General features: G+C 39.3%; 1 protein-coding gene across 4 annotated transcripts in view; it reads right to left on the bottom strand.

Annotated features, from left to right (window-relative positions):
- Positions 1 to 16,959, bottom strand: part of DENND1A (DENN domain containing 1A) — a 514,969-nt gene that overhangs the window by 360,119 nt on the left and 137,891 nt on the right. For all 4 annotated transcript variants that reach the window (XM_038744796.1, XM_038744798.1, XM_038744797.1 and 1 more), the window contains exons 4-5: positions 10,021 to 10,070; positions 821 to 940 (exon numbers count right to left, since the gene is read on the bottom strand). In XM_038744796.1, the coding sequence (XP_038600724.1) occupies positions 821 to 940; positions 10,021 to 10,070 (170 nt within the window). The remainder of the gene's footprint in view (positions 1 to 820; positions 941 to 10,020; positions 10,071 to 16,959) is intronic.

Below are 16,959 nucleotides of genomic sequence, written 5' to 3'. Positions count from 1 at the left end.
CGCCTCCCCACACTCTTTGCCTGTCTTGTGCCGATTCACATTAGCAGAAAAAGACAGGAGACAGGCCCTCCGACACCTATTTAACAGAAGCAGACGGAGAGTGGAGTGTGTGGGATACCTTTATATCCCCCTTAGGAGGCTCCCAGCAGGAACCCACAAAGCCAGCAACTCTAAAATCTGATTTCCACACATCCTTCCCCTCCCAAAACACACCCTTACTCTTCCTGGAAGAAAGAAATAAAAAATTAAGTAAGAGGAGCTCTGGAGTACACGCCGGCCGCCAGCGATCCTAAAGAGTTCTTCTGCAAGGACTCCAGCCCCCTCCCACTCAATATAAAGCACATTTTCTTCAAGCCCTAAATGGAGGGCCCTAGCCAAGTACGATAGCAGGGGTGAGCTTTCGAACCACATAAACTCCAAAGAGGACAAGATGAGCATATGCAAGATATTCTTAGCTACATGCACATGATTTATTAATAAACTTGCATATACAAATGTCCAAGAAAAGTCCTAACAGGATAATTTCTGACAGCTCAAGATAATGGCAAAAAGGCACGCAGCGCCTGACTTCCACATACTACTGAAGCATTGATTTCCTTCCCACCCGAAAAAATGGAATACAAATAAATAAATAAAATTATCTCCTTAGAAATGAAAAGTGCAGGAATATTTTGAAATTCTTCTCTCAAAGTGCAGTGACTCCCAGGGAACAGATAGGAAGATGAGACAAACAGCTGGAAAATTTAATTACACAGTAACCAAGTAGACCCTGACACTGTTTTCTAGAGCTAGCCAATAGCTAGATCCCATTCTGCCTTACCTTAAGATACAGAAGCAGCTCTTAGCCCCGGAAGATAAGCGACAAAATCCGAATCTCTGTTTGCTGTCAATGTCAGTGAGTACAAAAGTGAAGTTCTGGCCAACTTGGCTAACAGCAAGGCTGGGAAGAAAGAGAACAAAGGGAAAATGAATGTGCAACTCATTCAGTGATTATAGTATCTAATCAAACTCAAGTCACTGAACCTGTTACATTTCCTTTCTCAGTGGGACAGTCTTTAGAAATTAGATTCAACGTTGACACATTTAAAGGGAGTGGGCTGAGAACTGGGAAGGACAGCCACATCTTCATCCTGCTGCCCAAAAATCCATCACAGTGGACTGTTCTCAAGAAGGAATTAAATTGATATTTAATTCCTTGGGCAGTGGGCAAGGGCATTCTGGCACAGGGGAGGAAGGCATAATACAGGTGGCATTTGCTCTCTGTAAACCATGATTTCTAGTGCACGTTCTAGATCCAAGTGCACTATAAATGATCTTGGCTAAAGGACTGTTTCACTCCCGAGTTGAAAGCAAGGCTATAGAAAAGTGTCCTGCTAGCAACAGTAAGTTTTATTAAATTTAAACAAAAGATATAAACACCTCAAAGTTGAGGCAAAAATCCTTTTTCTTTTTTTTTGCTGGCTTCTGAAATAGAAGCATATTACTAGGAAATTTGATCTAAATATTGCCTGAATTTTTGTCAATAGAGTAAATATGAAAAATGTAGATTTAAATCTAAAATTCACACACAATTTAAAATTTGGTCTGGATTCTTTTTATAAATTCCCAAAGTTTCAAACTGTGACAAACAGAAATGTGCCTACTGAAAAAGTTTGTTTCAGAATTTAGTAAGGGTTTTCAAAGCTATTTTAAAGCTATTCTGAGTAAAATGAAACCATTACGAGATTTACAGAAAAATATACTTTAAATCAATTTGCTGCCATAGCAAAATTATTAGGGAGTAATATCTAGTGATTTTCAGCTTTATATATTCATTCCATGAATTAACTTACATCATTATGGGAAAATGGGAATTGGCTGTTGAATTAATCTGAAGACAAAACCTCATAATACTCTGCTCAGTTTTGAGTCAGATTTCAAAACCCATATTCTTCTTTTTGAAAGGTTCTTTTAAAAACTGCATAGGAGGTGGTCTACCAATGGAAACCATGATTAAAGGGGGCTTTAAAGAAGGTCTGGCCGGGATGGAGGTCAAAGGACAGACTCTGGCCATATTTAAGGAGAAAAATCCCACTTATTATAACCTGAAATGAAGGTCAAGAAACAATTTGGAAGAACTCTATTCTCCCCATTTTCACCAGGAAGAGAAACCAAAAAGGCTGGTTATTTAAAATCAACTTGGTAATAAAACAGGTGTAAGTAATGCTATCCTCCACTCTGCACAAGCCAGAAGAACAAACACATTTCTATAAAAATTATAGCGCTGTCAAGGGGACAGCAAACGCTACCTTCTTATGGCTGTTATGTTTTATCTATAAAGCTTGGATACAGTGTTACTATGGTGATTTAATACTATGTTTTAAAGGGGGATTATATGATTAATTTTAACAAGGTTGAGAGCTGAGGATGTGTGAGAAATGAGATTCTAGCTCACATAATTAAAATGATTGGGGAGGAACACCAGCCTCACTTGGGGGAGTAGCGGTCCTGTATACTAAAATATTTAGAGCAACAAGTTGGGAAAGTTCTAAAATATTTTCAGACTTTTCAAGATTCTACTTAGTCATCACCACTCTGCACGCAGTAAACGCTCAATAAATACGACTGAATGAATATATATGCCTCGTGGTGACTTCTTTAAAACTCAAGGTTTGGTTTCACTAGAGTAATTTTACAAATGAATAGTCCTTGATACAAACGAACAGCAGCTTACAGAGCAGTGAATATAAAAGGACATCCTCAACATTAAAATGGCTACCCAGTCCTCAAACCTGATGTGTGAATTTTAAGATTCAAAGACCCACCCAATGTTGACACTGTTCCAATAGGGAAGGCTTTGCCCAACTGAAAAATTAAAGCAAAAAATAAGGCAATGATGCTAGTATATAATTCCTTGGGATTTTGAGAATAAAAAGGAGACAAGTGCAAATACTACAGGGAAAGCTATGAAAAGAAGAGTATTCATATAGAGGCTCAAAGAAATGCTTTGTTTGGCTACTTCTATCTTGGATGACAGTGTAGACAATGTTGATCTTAGTCCTTCTTTCTATTAAAATCTTCCTTTAGATGACCAAGACTGGTCCTCACACGTCTGGACTGTAAGCTCATCTCCAAACTGTAAACTCATTGTGAGCAGGAAATGTGTTTATTGTTATATTGTACTCTCCCAAGTGCTTAGTACAGTGCTTTGCCACAGTAATAAGCACTCAATAAATATGATTGAACTATTGAACTAGGATTCAAATGTAGATGGCATTCAGGAATGGCAATCTTACAATTATACAATAGAGTTGGGGGGAGTACAATACAATTCAATAAAAACCTGGGACAAATACCATTATAATTTAAAACTATATTCTTTAGTCAATTTTCAGTATTCACAGATTCTCTCCCTTGAAATGATTAGTAAAATCTGTATTTTGAAGATAGGAAGAGGCTTAGAGGCTTTTGCATTTCAGAAGACCGAAAAGAAGCAGCATGGCCTGGTAGGAAGAGCACTGGCCTGGAAGTCAGAGAACCTGGGTTCTAATCCTGGCTCCACCGCTTTGCTGTGTGATCAAGGGGAAGTCACTTCATTTCTCTGTGCCTAAGTTACCTCATCTGGAAAATGGGGATTAAGACTGTGAGCCTGATGTGGGACACAGACTGTGTCCAACCTGATTAGCTTCTAACAGAGCACTTAATACGGTGTCTGGTACACAGTAAGCACTTAACATACAACATTTAAAAAAGTCCTCTGCGTATTGGTGCAAATTAGAGGAATTTCCTCAAAAACTACTTTTATAGACAGCAGTTAGATTTCCTAAATGAATTTATCCTTCACTTCTGCATTCGGGATTTACCAACAACCCCATCAGCTCTCTTGAAGAACAGAAACCTCCAGAGACTTCTAGACTCAGTTCACGGGTTTCTTTTGCAAACATCGTGAGTAGGTGAGGAATTTACAAAGTTACATTATCAAATTGGACTATGCCTCCCTCCAAGCCAAAGTTAACGTAGTAAGAGCAGCAAGAGGAGGCTTTTGAAATCAAGGTAGAGTGCACTGATCACTCTACTTTGCTCTTTTTCCTTAAGGAGAATGTGAGAGAAAGAAAATTCAAACTCCACACTGGTTGCCAAAATGAGAATCACTACTGCTTCCTCCTGAAGCATTTCTTTCCATTTCAAAGTAGCTTTCCTCTACGGATGGAAGAGAATGGCTGTGTTGTGCAAGAGTAAGAGTGGGATACAGAAGATTTTACAAGATTTTAAGCCATCCTCCCTCCACACTGCTTCCTAGATGAACATTTCTCTCTCAAGGGCTGTCAAAGAATAAATAAATCTCATTACCCCTTCAAGTTTCATTCCCCTTCCTAACACTACCTTGATACTTATGTCTGCTCCTAGACTGTGAGCTCACTGTTGGGTAGGGACTGTCTCTATATGTTGCCAACTTGTACTTCCCAAGCGCTTAGTACAGTGCTCTGCACACAGTAAGCGCTCAATAAGTACGATTGATTGATTGATTGACTGACTGATTGATTGATTGCTCCTCACACCAACAAACTTCCCTTCAAAGCCCTGGTGGCCTGGAACACCCTCCCTCCTCATTTCTGACAATTTCTCTCCCCTCTTTCAAAGCCTTATTGAAGGCACATCTCCTCCAAGAAGCCTTCCCTGACTAAGCCCTCCTTTCCTCTTTTCCCACTCCCTTCTGCATCACCCTGATTTACTCCCTTTATTCATTTCCCCTCCCAACCCCACAACACTTATGTACATACCTGTAATTCATTTATATTAATGTCTGTCTCCCCCACCCCCAAGACTGTAAGCTTATTGTGGACAGGAAATGTCTCCGTTTATTATTATATTGTACTCGCCCAAGCACTTAGTATAGTGCTTTGCACATAGTAAGTACAATAAATATGACTAAATAATGATGGCATTTGTGAAGCGCTTACTATGTGCAAAGCACCGTTCTAATGAATGAATGAGTGTCTCTGTTGCTCGAAGTTCATACTCATGAATATGCAACACCCGGTACCTCATTCTAATGAAGTGGCAGTAGACAAACTGGACAGGGGGACTCCTTAATGGATGCCCCAGGTGCGTTCACATTAATCCTCTTCACACAAGCACATGTTCTGTGACCTTGTCCAAAAGGAACACGGTTGGAGGTGGTGGATAGGGAAGGGGAGAGAATTTTCATTCAATCAATGGTATTTATTGAGCATTTAGTGTGTGCAGAGCAGCATATTAAGCACATGGGAGAGTACAATATAACAAAGTTGGCAGACCTGTTCCCTGCTCACAACGAGCTTAGGGTCTAGAGGGAGAAACAGACTCCAATACAAATACAAAATTTATAATATATAATTTATAGCTAGGTACTTAAGTACGGTGGGGCTGAAGGTGGAGTGAATACCAAACATCCAAAGATAACATATCCTGGGGCATGATATGAAGGGATGGGTCAGAGGCACAGGTACAGGGAATAGATTTTGAGAGGAGGTGTGAGTTCTCTTCTTGAGATACTGCAGGGAATAAATATACGGAAAGCTGAAGATGGTGGAGGAGGGGGGAACTGGAGAGAAGCAGGGGAGATTTTAGGGAGATCACGCCTGATGTTTTCAATTTTGTTAATAAAGTATGTGGCCAAGTCATTAGGGGAAAGAAATGGCAGGGAAGGAGGGACAGAAGGTTTGAGAAGGGAATTAAATGCCTGGCGTCAGCAATGGTTACAAAAGTAAATTAGGAAGTAGAAGCATTGTTGTCAGTAGCAGTTTGAAATCGGCAAAGGGACCAGGAAGCAAGGGAGTTGAGTTCAGTGGAGTGGGTGGTGTTGAGAGTATCGATTTGTGTGTCAAGGAAAGTTAGTTTGGGTTTGGAGACCAAATGGAGCATGGTGGCTAGAATATTCTTGGGGGATAAAAGACCTGAGGTCTTTGTGGGGGAACAGAACAGATTTGCAGAGGGTGAGTATAAGGGAAAGACAACAGGTGAGAAGGTTGCAATCTGACAGTGGAATTTCAGAGTTGGTGAAGGTAGAGATTGTATGATGGCTAGAGATCATGAGATTGAGTGTGTGCCCAAGCTGGTGAGTATGTGTGGTGGGGTGGAGTGGGAGGTCATTGGAGTTGACCAGTCATTCCACTGCACTAGCTCAATAAATTCAGGAATTAGAGTGATACAATCCTCAACTGCACTGAAGTCAAGAGAGAAGAGTTCCCAATGATCTTGGAAACTAGGTGGAATTTTTATGCTGCCTGCCAAGAAATAGTTTTCTCTTAGTGGGAAGGGCATGGGCTTAGGAGTCAAAGGTCATGGGTTCTAATTCCAGCTCTCCCAGTTGTCAGCTGTGTGACCTTGGGCAAGTCACTTCACTTCTCTGTGCCTCAATTACCTTATCTGTAAAACGGGGATGAAGATTGTGAGTCCCATGTGGGACAACCTGATTACCTTGTATCTACCCCAGTGCTTAGAACAGTGCTTGGCACATAGTAAGCAATTAACAAATACAAAAAAAAAAATCTACAGGACAAGAGTGAGAGACTCAAAGTAGCCAAGTTGGCCACCTATGCATGGTAGAAGTCAGTACCCTCAGTAGCAATGAAAGGGAAGAAAATACAAACAGGGTAGGTGAATGCTGAGTGAAGGAGAGAGAAGGAAGCAGATATAAAAGGGCAGGTAGCCAGCCCAGGATGCTAATATCCAGCAAACTAACTCTAGCACAATCCCACTGGGAAACTAAGGAACCTGGTTCTGCTGAAGGTGATGAATGAAGGTGAACAATTCCTAACTTCTTGCAATTATTACCAAACTCTCTTTCCCTGGTGATAACATTGGATTTTCCGGATGCTAGAGTTTTCTATGAATGCCCAAGGTAGATGCATATTTTGATATCACTTTATTTAAATGTTTTCCAATAGAGAGATAGAGATAATATCTATCTATATATAGACACAAATGTAGATATGTCTATCTACATGGCTTAGTGGAAAAAACACAGGCTTGGGAGTCAGAGGTCGTGGGTTCTAATCCCAGCTCTGCCACTTAACAGCTATATGACTTTGGGCAAATCACTTAACTTTTCTGTGCCTCAGTTACCTCATCTGTAAAATGGGGATAAAGTCTGTGAGCCCCACATTACCTTGTATCTACCCTGGTGCTTAGAACAGTGCTTGGCACATAGTAAGCACTTAAATACCATTATTATTATATGTGCTGATATACATATGTATGTGGGTATATGTATACATATACACGCACACATATCCTTCATTTTTAAAGATGTCAATACTGAAAGTGACAGCCTGCACATACTTGCAAGTGGCTGACAAGACCTACTGGCAACTGACATTCCTATCTGTGCTGTGGCATGTGCAGATCCTTTCTTGCTGCACTAATGTGTTCGTCCAATCCTGGGCCACATTACTTCTCCTCTCTTTCTTTCAGGAAAGGTGCCCAAGGATGGTGGATAGGGCTGAGCTAACAGATGTTCAAACCCTTTCAAACCCTTTGGATTTATATAGAGTCTCTGCACTGAAAGCTCAGGTATTACTCTGATTATTTTTTGTTAGGTCCCAGTTAAGGCACAGTATTTGAAAGCAGCACGGATTGCAAAATGTTAGAATTAAAAGTGGTTTCCACAATGCCTGACCTGAGATTGGAAATGCCAGGATGCTGTTCTCCTATTCCTTGAAGTAGAAAAAGGAAGCACTAAGGAAGACTAAACTGCCCTTCTTAAGAATGCAGTCACCTAGGATCCTGTGGAGTTCATTCTCCATGCCACAGAATATCATAACCCAAACCAGAGCTCTTTCCTAGCCTGTAATTTCGGCAAAGATGGGATGAAAAGGCAAATTACACTGACAATACTTAATATAAATTAAAAATTAAGGGCTGTGTGTTGACTGAAAAGGAATTTAGTTACTGGAACCTAGTCCTCATTAAATTATATAAAAACTGGTGCTAGAACTGCTAGAAATCAATGCTTGTGTTCCTCACAAGATTCCAAAAATAACTTTTATTGCTTCAAGAATAAAGCTCCATTATCACCCACAGGTGTAAGAGATTACAATGAAATATAAAGCCATTGTCCCTAGGCAGGGTTAAAACAGCTGATGGCAGGAGAATTTCAGCCCCCAAATCTTGTATGGGGAGGACAGGGGAACTCCCACCCAAACAGAGTAATTTGAGGGGAAACATTTTAGGAGTAAAATATTTTCTTGATAGGAAAAGAGGGAACATATGGGAGGTATTGGAAATAAATGTTTTACAACTATCATTTTGGACCTATCCTTTTATTCTTTCATCTTAGGAACTCAACCGTCATATGTTTTCTATTTATTTAATTTACTTAATCTCTCACTTGTTCAAAATTAATGCTAAGGAAAAACACAAACATACACAAGTGAAAGAGCATTTATTACAAGTCACAGTAGATCCATGTCAATTATCTTTCTTTGTAACTATCCCAAAACATTTAAAATATTTCACCTCCATTAGTTCCTTACGTATATGCCCTTTCCATGATTTTAATATATGTTTTATAAATGACTGGATGTGCCAATTTTATGCATCACTGATTCACGCATATAAATGTGAAGTTTGCGTTTAACAAACAGACCCAACCCAAATAGTCTACTTGATTGAGGTTTTTTGTTGTTGTTTGTTTTGAAGGAATGAGAAAAGGGGAGGAACTATCTTGTTCAAAATTTGCCTGGATTTTGAGATGCCCAATTTTTCACTTAGATCCCAGAATGGAACATTATTCTGTAAAGGTCACTGGTAGTTTCATGAGCATACCATATGGAGAAATAGCTATTACCAGTGTCTCATAAGACCCCCAAAGTAGGGAAAGTCCAGGGGTCTATCTTTGAAGCCAATCATTCTCTTGGCCATTACCTCCTAACTCTCCCTATACTTCAAGGCTAGGCAGAGTAAATATGCATTCGATTATTTCAATTACAGCTCTTGTTTCTATGCTGTCCATACAGGCATAAAGTAGTTCAATCCCTGCCAAGTTGGAGCACTGGTAATTAAATTAGGAGATCCTATCCCAAGGATGAGCACACTTAAAAACAGACTTAAAACACAATGTGCAAATTATGATGCAATCATAAAGCTGCTATAAAAAGACTGCCTCTGAAATTATAATTTTAACAATGAAACATATGCTAAACAGTCTGTATACTGGTTCCTCTTTAGCAGGTCTAAAAATCACTTGAGATATTGCTCAGAAGGAAAAAAGGAATTATTCAATGGCCACTAGATCTAAACAGAAAATCCTAAAGATTCAGTTCTTCCTCAGTGATAAATTTAGATGATCTCCCCATTTTCATTAATGTAAGAAGTTCTTTTGTGATTCAAAGCTCCCAATCATGAATTGTTATAAAAATTTGGCCATTGATCAGTGATTTTTAAAAAACTGAAACAAAATTACTATATTGAGAACTCTTCTGAGACGTGGGCACCTCTCTCTCTGAAACCGATTAATGTGCTCTAATAAAATCATGCAGATTGATTTTACTAATTTTGTAATTTTCTAACATGAAATAGCTTGCACAAAATTTATTGATTTTCCCAAAACATACCCCAAATCACTTAAGAAAATGTTAACATAGAGCAAGGCAACTGAACATTCAGTATGACTTCACTGGTCTGAAGATTATTCTCTAGTAAATGTAGCTAAACATTGTACAGTACCAGCAAAGTCAAGCATTTAAATAATCACACTTATTGCAGACAGTACATAGAGTAACAGTAAACCATTCTTAATCATTGATTTTTTTTCCAAATCAAATTTTTAAAGTGATTCAAAATGCATTTCAAGTTGGCCAATGCAGAGTTCTAACTTTTAAACTTTTTGATGGTGTCCATAAAAATCTCCAGGAAAGGGGGATATTGCACTCCCTCCTGCACATGGGTGCTTTAAATCAAAGTTAAACAGACAGAATGTTAAGAATGGTATGGTTTTTATTTTCTGTAGCAGGTTTATTGACAAGTTTTTTCTTGTAAAGTTTGAAAATCTAACACTACCTGTCCACATAGAAGGGGAAACAAAACTTGGTCAAAGTCTGTAGAACTTCCTGTGGAGAGAAAAAGAGATAATTTATACATCTAATGGGACCAATAAATCTAACATTAACCACAGCACACAATCTCGCGACTCTACCCCAAAGAAATGGGAGACAGATGAAGAAATATGGGCTTTATCAATTACACGGAAGGAGTACCAGGCAGTCAATCATGTGAAATAATAAACATGATCAAACTTCATTAAAAATGAAAAATTAATCAAGATTCACACATGGGCAAGCAGCAGGAGCCATGCAGCAAAGCTCCAAAGGGAGGGAGGAGGAGGTTGGGTTGTTGAGTGTTAACACCCCTCAAGGGACCATCTCCAGCCTGACCATATGGATCAGAGTGAATAACACCAAACCACATGGGCTTGGCCTGGCAGGACCACTGCTGTTGGCACAGCTTTTGCCTGTTACCTAGGAACAGAGGGGTCTGGGATTAGAAAACACTTCCCAACATCAATAGGACAGGCAAATAGCAAGAAAAGATAAAGCCAACAGAACTCATTAGAGCAGTTTTTCCCTTGAATACAGCCATCTCATCGTTTTACAGCTTAATATTGTGGTTTGTTTACTTTCTCATCCTGTTGCAGCATCAGATTGCACCCAGTTCAAATCCCAGTATCTTGTTAAATAGCACAGCTCTGCATCATCCTGCCTACCTGCTCGTAGCACACTTAATTACCTACGGCACGATATCACATCAAGTGTCTGAAAAATATATAGATGTGCAAATTGAACACAGACTCTTCAAGAGAAAGAGCATTCAGTGGTGCACCCTTCCACGGGCTACCTAATGGAGACTACACTTCCTAATGTAAGAAAACCCCTCAGTCAATTGGATGGTAATGCCAGTTCCTTCCTTCTTTCTCCCTTTTTAAATCTTACTTTGTTGATTTCTCATCTATTTTATCTACATACTCTCGTTCTCTTATAAAGGTCATCAATAAATCATTTGCAACAAATAATGCTATGCAACTTGACTTTGGGGAATGATGGAATATTTACACTGCCCCAATTATTATCTTAGGAAAACATCTTAAAATTTCTAATACATTACAATTGCATTTCCTTCATATATTAAATTTCCCCTTTCTACAACACCCTCAAACTTCAGGATGAAATGGGACCCTGCCATCATTTCTGAATCTCTGAGAAGCTGGTTCAAGTTGAAACAAGACTACCCTAAGCAAACCCAAATCCACGTGATAAATTAAAGATCAGTTTACAAATGTAGCACTTTTCCAACCAATAATAATGAATTATCAATGCTAACTGAATTGATGCTTCTCGCTTCATTTATTTTTAAAACCAGGTCTATCATTCAAGAAAGAAACCACATCAATCTAATAACCTCCTCAATGAAGCAGAAAGCAGCATGCCTTTCCCCGCCAGACCAGGTTCCTCCTACATAATTCAATTGAGCATGTCCCATTCTTTAATAGAGTCTTGGGCTGGTACTGTGTACATTAGAACACTGTAATGGGGGGAAATCAAACACCAGTTATTAAGCAATTGGATATAAATAGCTAAAGGTCATTTTTTCAAATGTCTTTTTATTTCCGTATGCTGTTTAATCATAAACTCTGCATAATGAATTTCATAGCATATATAAATTATTTTAAAATGTGGTTCCTCAAAGTGTTCCCTTAAAGAGCAACAATAGAATATACGCTAATGTCCAGTAAATGAAAATGTATATGTTGGTAGCGGGACTACCCATTAAGTGTTAAAATGGGGAATACTGTGTGAAACACTCAAAATCCTTAGAGCCATAAGGACAAAATACCTCTCAACCAATATACTCACTGACCTAATGATTTACACATAAGAATCCCATGTTAATCATCTTTTCACCTCAAGTTCAAACCTGGTGCATAAAACATTTCTTAACTAAAACCACCTGAGTACAAAGCTTTAAACACTTCACCAAACTAGTCTGGACTCGGCAGGGAAAAAGAACATTCACTTATTTCCAATCCTTACCCATTCTGAAAAAAAGTTATGAGCAACAAAGTTCTCTTCCTACTCGAAGTCAGAGTTTCATTGGTGTATGGCTCTAGGTTTTTCAGGAGAAAGAACCTCCTTGGCTACCAGCAATGAATACAATGAATCTTTACAAAGTGAATAGGCCCAACTAGATAATTTACCAGAATATTACAGATTGCCTTCAATCAATGGTATTTATTGTGTGCTTACTATGTGCAGAGCACTGTACTAAGCCATTGGGAGAGTTCAATACAACAGAGATGGTAGACATGTTCCCTGCCCACAACGAGCTTACAGTCTAGAGGGACAGACAGACTTTAATATAAATAATCATATAACAAAGATATGTACATAAGTGCTGCAGTGTTGAGGGTGGGGCAAATATCAAATGCCCAAAGGTCTTTTATTACCTCTAACAATAGGTAGCCTGGTACTTGTCCTTTCTACAATACAAGTCTTACAAAAAACCAACATTAGAGCCCAAACTAACATTCTTTTCCAGTTCAGAACCAGAACACATAACGGAATCACTCCCCTTTCAGTAGTTCACTTGTACCTAAGGATTTCGAGGTGGAAGAAGAGTATCCAAACCATTGTCAAAGGATATGTATTCTGGCAATGATAATAGAGCAAGATTTCCAATCCATTGTTTACCGGGCCCAAGAAGCCTGGATCTGTGCTAAACAAAAGAAAAATGTAACTTGCTTCTGAGTTGGCATGAGGTGCCCATTAGACTACCAGATTAAATTTCAAAATGACATAGTTTTTCTGAAAATAAAATCAAGCATTTTCAATTAAATACTGAAGATTTCATGTTATTAAACTTGAGACAGCTAACACTTTCAAAGAAAAATGGCATAATTACAGTATTAAAAACAAACAGTATTAAGGAGCTATGTCGGTTCATTTTAAATTAAAACACTGTTTGCTTTAGTTAGAAAGCATTCTCCACAATCATCACCCAAAATGCCTTTCTTCAGAATTAGGGCCTCTGGGTAAACAATCTTATTCATGAATAGTGGGGCTTATTGCCTTTTAGTGTCCCAATGCTGCCAGAGCAGTCCTTGTTTGGATTGGGTTTCTATACCATTAAAATTCTAGAAAATAAAGGAAATAAGCTTTTTCCCCTCATTCTTCCAACTCAAAACCTTCCAGGAAAACAGCCTCGGCATAACCTCCCCAAAACAACACTCCAAAAGGATCTCACTACAGCACTGCTGACAAAATGTAAATGAGCCACCAGCTAAAGCAGAGGTCTCCAGGGGCACCGTGTGCCAGTTTTCCAGATCAATCCCCAAGTTTATATTTTCACAAATCTTTTTACGTGCAGTTTGATTTTTTTTAACATTTTAATGAGCAAAAAGTGAATCTCTAGCAGTCAGCCAGCCAGCCAGCGTAGTTAAAGTGCAGTGCATGAACTAGATCCCCAGAGGCAGCCAGCCCCGCCATGTCACCACTGGCTTTAGGACATACACCACCTGGTTCCATGTCCCCAGGTTCCAACTCTTTTCATAATCAAAACACTGCTGACATTAGAAACCCCACGCGGGTTTTCTAAAATCCCTCCCAATCAATACATCCAACACATAACTTATTGGAGACAACACTGAGCTCATTGATTAAGATCAGTTCGGAAGCAAAGTTTTTAAAATTAACGAGAAAAAAATACAGCATTCAACTCCTTTGTGTCACACGACAATTTATGAAATTGGCCATTCCTAAAAGAAAGGGGTATTTTTTTTTCCCAGAGAAATACTCAGGCCTTGAAAGGCAAGTTGGAAGAGGCAGGGAAAAATGAGGTAGAGGGAAAGCAGGTACCTAAGTATGGGTGGCAAACATTTGTTTACAAGGCATATTACGAAGAATAAGAAAAGCTTTTGCCTCTGAGCAGCCAAAATAAAATTAACAATGAGTAAGATCAAATGAGACACCTGCCAATTAAACATCCATGAGGCTAAAGATGAAGTCTCAGTCCACTCTGTATGCTCCCAAAAACCCTATCCCTCTCTCTGGCCAGAAGGGCATTACTGGCCTTTTCCAGTTTGGAAAAAGTGGGAGTTGAAACTGGCTCTGGGACACTCTTTTCGCCCTTGCAGGAGGCCATTTGGCTGTTTTCAAGTCACAAAGCCAAGTGAAGTTTTAAATTTATAATTTTATCCATTATAGAGTCCTGTCTGGAAGCAAAACTTTGAAGACTGAATTCACTGAAGTTAATTGGGATCATTAATAACGAGAGAAGGCTTCATCACTTCACCCTGAATGGGGGGAGGGGGATCCTACAAAGGCCATCAGCTCAGATAACACATACTTCCTTTATTTTCTGTGCTTTATTGAAACCTATAAACAAAAAATGATTGCATTTGGCAGCTAAAGAAAAAACACCTCCCTCAACAAAGCTCCATCTGAAAGACAAAACATATGACGGATTGAGTGTTCACTGCAAACTGAGGGAATGAACAGTTCAATAAATTTCAGCAAATTCTCAATAGCCCAGAAATATTTGCTTACTAATATCCATATGATATAACAGCCGTGATATCATCACAAAATGAAAGGAGTTTAAATGGATAGAGTTATATTCATGTGGAATCAGTACATGAGAGCACAGAGGCATTGAGAAGCAGCGTGGCTCAGTGGAAAGAGCCTGGGCTTGGGAGTCAGAGGTCATAGGTTCTAATCCCGGCTCCGCCACTTGTCAGCTGTGTGACTCTGGGCAAGTCACTTCACTTCTCTGTGCCTCAGTTAGATCATCTGTGAAATGGGGATTAAGAGTGTGAGCCCCGTGTGGGACAACCTGACTACTTTGTGTCCCCCTCAGTGCTTAGAACAGTGCTTGGCACATAGTATGCGCTTAACAAATGCCATCATTATTAGTGAGAAGCAGCATGGTCCAACTGATAGAGCACGGGCCTGGGAGTCAGAAAGACGTGGGTGCTAATCCCAGCTCTGCCACTTGTCCACTGGGTAACCTTGAAAAAGTCACTTACTCCTTTGTGCCTCAGTTACCTCACCTGTAAAATGTGGATTAAGACTGTGAGCCCCATGTGGGGGAGAGAATGTTTCCAGCCTGATAAGCTTGTATCTACCCCAGCGCTTAGTGCAGAGCCTGGACATAGTAAGTGCTTAACAAATTTCATAAAATGAAAAAAAAAAAAGAGGCCGACTAAAAGCGAGATGCTGCATGGCCTAGTGAGAAGCAGAGCTGCCTATTAAAAAGAGCCTGGGTCTGCGAGTCAGAAGACCTGGGTTCTAATCCAGACTCCACCATTGGCCTGCTGTGTGATGATGAGCAGGTCACGTACCTTCTCTGTGCCTCAGTTTCCTCACCTATAAAATGGATTCAATCCTGCTCCTTCCTAATTAGAAAAGCAGCATCGCATAATGGATAGAACAAGGACCTGGGAGTCAGAAGGTCATGAGTTCTAAACCCACTCTGCCACTTGTCTGCTGTGTGACCTTGGTTAAGTCACTTCACTTCTCTGTACCTCAACTACCTTATCTGTTAAACGGTGACTGAGGCTCTGAGCCTCACATGGGACAGGGACTGTGTCTAACCGAATTAGTTTGTATTCACCCAAGTTCTTAGTACAGTGCCTGGCACATAGCAAGCACTTAACAAATACCACAATTATTATGATTAATAATAATAATAATGGCATTTATTAAGTGCTTACTATGTGCAAAGCACTGTTCTAAGCGCTGGGAAGATTACAAGGTGATCAGGGTGTCCCACGGGGGGCTCGCAGTCTTAAACCCCATTTTACAGATGAGGTAACCGAGGCCCAGAGAAGTTAAGTGACTTGCCCAAAGGCACACAGCTGACAAGTGGCGGAGCTGGGATTTCAACCCATGACTTCTGACTCCAAAGCCCATGCTCTTTCCACTGGGCCACGCTGCTTCTCTATATTATTAGCCTGTTAGCCCCATGTGGAACTGGGCCTGTATCTGACCTGATTAACTTGCATCTACCCCAATGTTTAGTAGAATGCTTGGCTTACAGTAAGCTCTTAAAAACCACAATTACTATTATCATCATCATCCTATCTTGGGCAAATGATTGCTTATAAGAAGAGGGAGTGCTTAAGGTTTCTTATTTTTGATTTTTGTCTACAAATAAAGATTTGTGATATGGCAGGCCAGTCTTAAACCTTGGAATACTTTTAAAGTTTACTTTTTCAACCCAATATAAAAATCATGCTGAGTCTTTAGAATCCTGCAACTGAATTAAAAGAAAAAACTCTGACTGGTAATCCTAAAATTAAAGTTCAAAGTTAGGGGCCAAACACCAAAAAATCCCCAACAAACTAAATATATCAAGACTATCTGCTTAAGATATTTTTAAAAAACAACCACACCTTTTGGGAGCTGACAGAGGCTTAAAAATAATATTACCATTATATAGCTAGAGAGTAGTGTGTTAACAAATGATTTGTCATCTAATTACTGGGAAACCTGAATATCATTCCTCCAAAGAAAATGGGAAATGAAAGGATTTCTTTTCCTCATTTAAAACAACCAGATTAAAACTGATGCTAAGAAAATATTTTCACACTCCCAGAGGTCTTCAAATCAAAACCACAAAATGAGTCATTTAGAGAAAACTCATGGATATATTTTTGAGAGGCCATGAACAAAATTTTTGACTCATCCGGCTCATGTAACAGTGATAAGCTTCTGCCATTTATTTGGAATGCATAAACAATTTTTCTTAAAAGACTGAGGTTTGATTGTGCTTTTACTCAAGTGCTTAATTTTTTTCAGTATGATGAGTATATGTCACCAGTGAATACGCTATTGCAACATTACATATATCAAGGGACAATACATTTTTCTCAACTTCCATATGCATGTTACAAAGAGATCCCAGCACCAAAAACATAGCAAGTCAAAACTACACTAAAATACTGTT

The sequence above is a fragment of the Tachyglossus aculeatus genome, chromosome 4, assembly GCF_015852505.1.
Source record: "Tachyglossus aculeatus isolate mTacAcu1 chromosome 4, mTacAcu1.pri, whole genome shotgun sequence".
Taxonomy (NCBI): domain Eukaryota; kingdom Metazoa; phylum Chordata; class Mammalia; order Monotremata; family Tachyglossidae; genus Tachyglossus; species Tachyglossus aculeatus.
The sequence above is the reverse complement of the archived record's forward strand: the minus strand, read 5'-3'. Positions and strand labels throughout refer to the sequence as shown.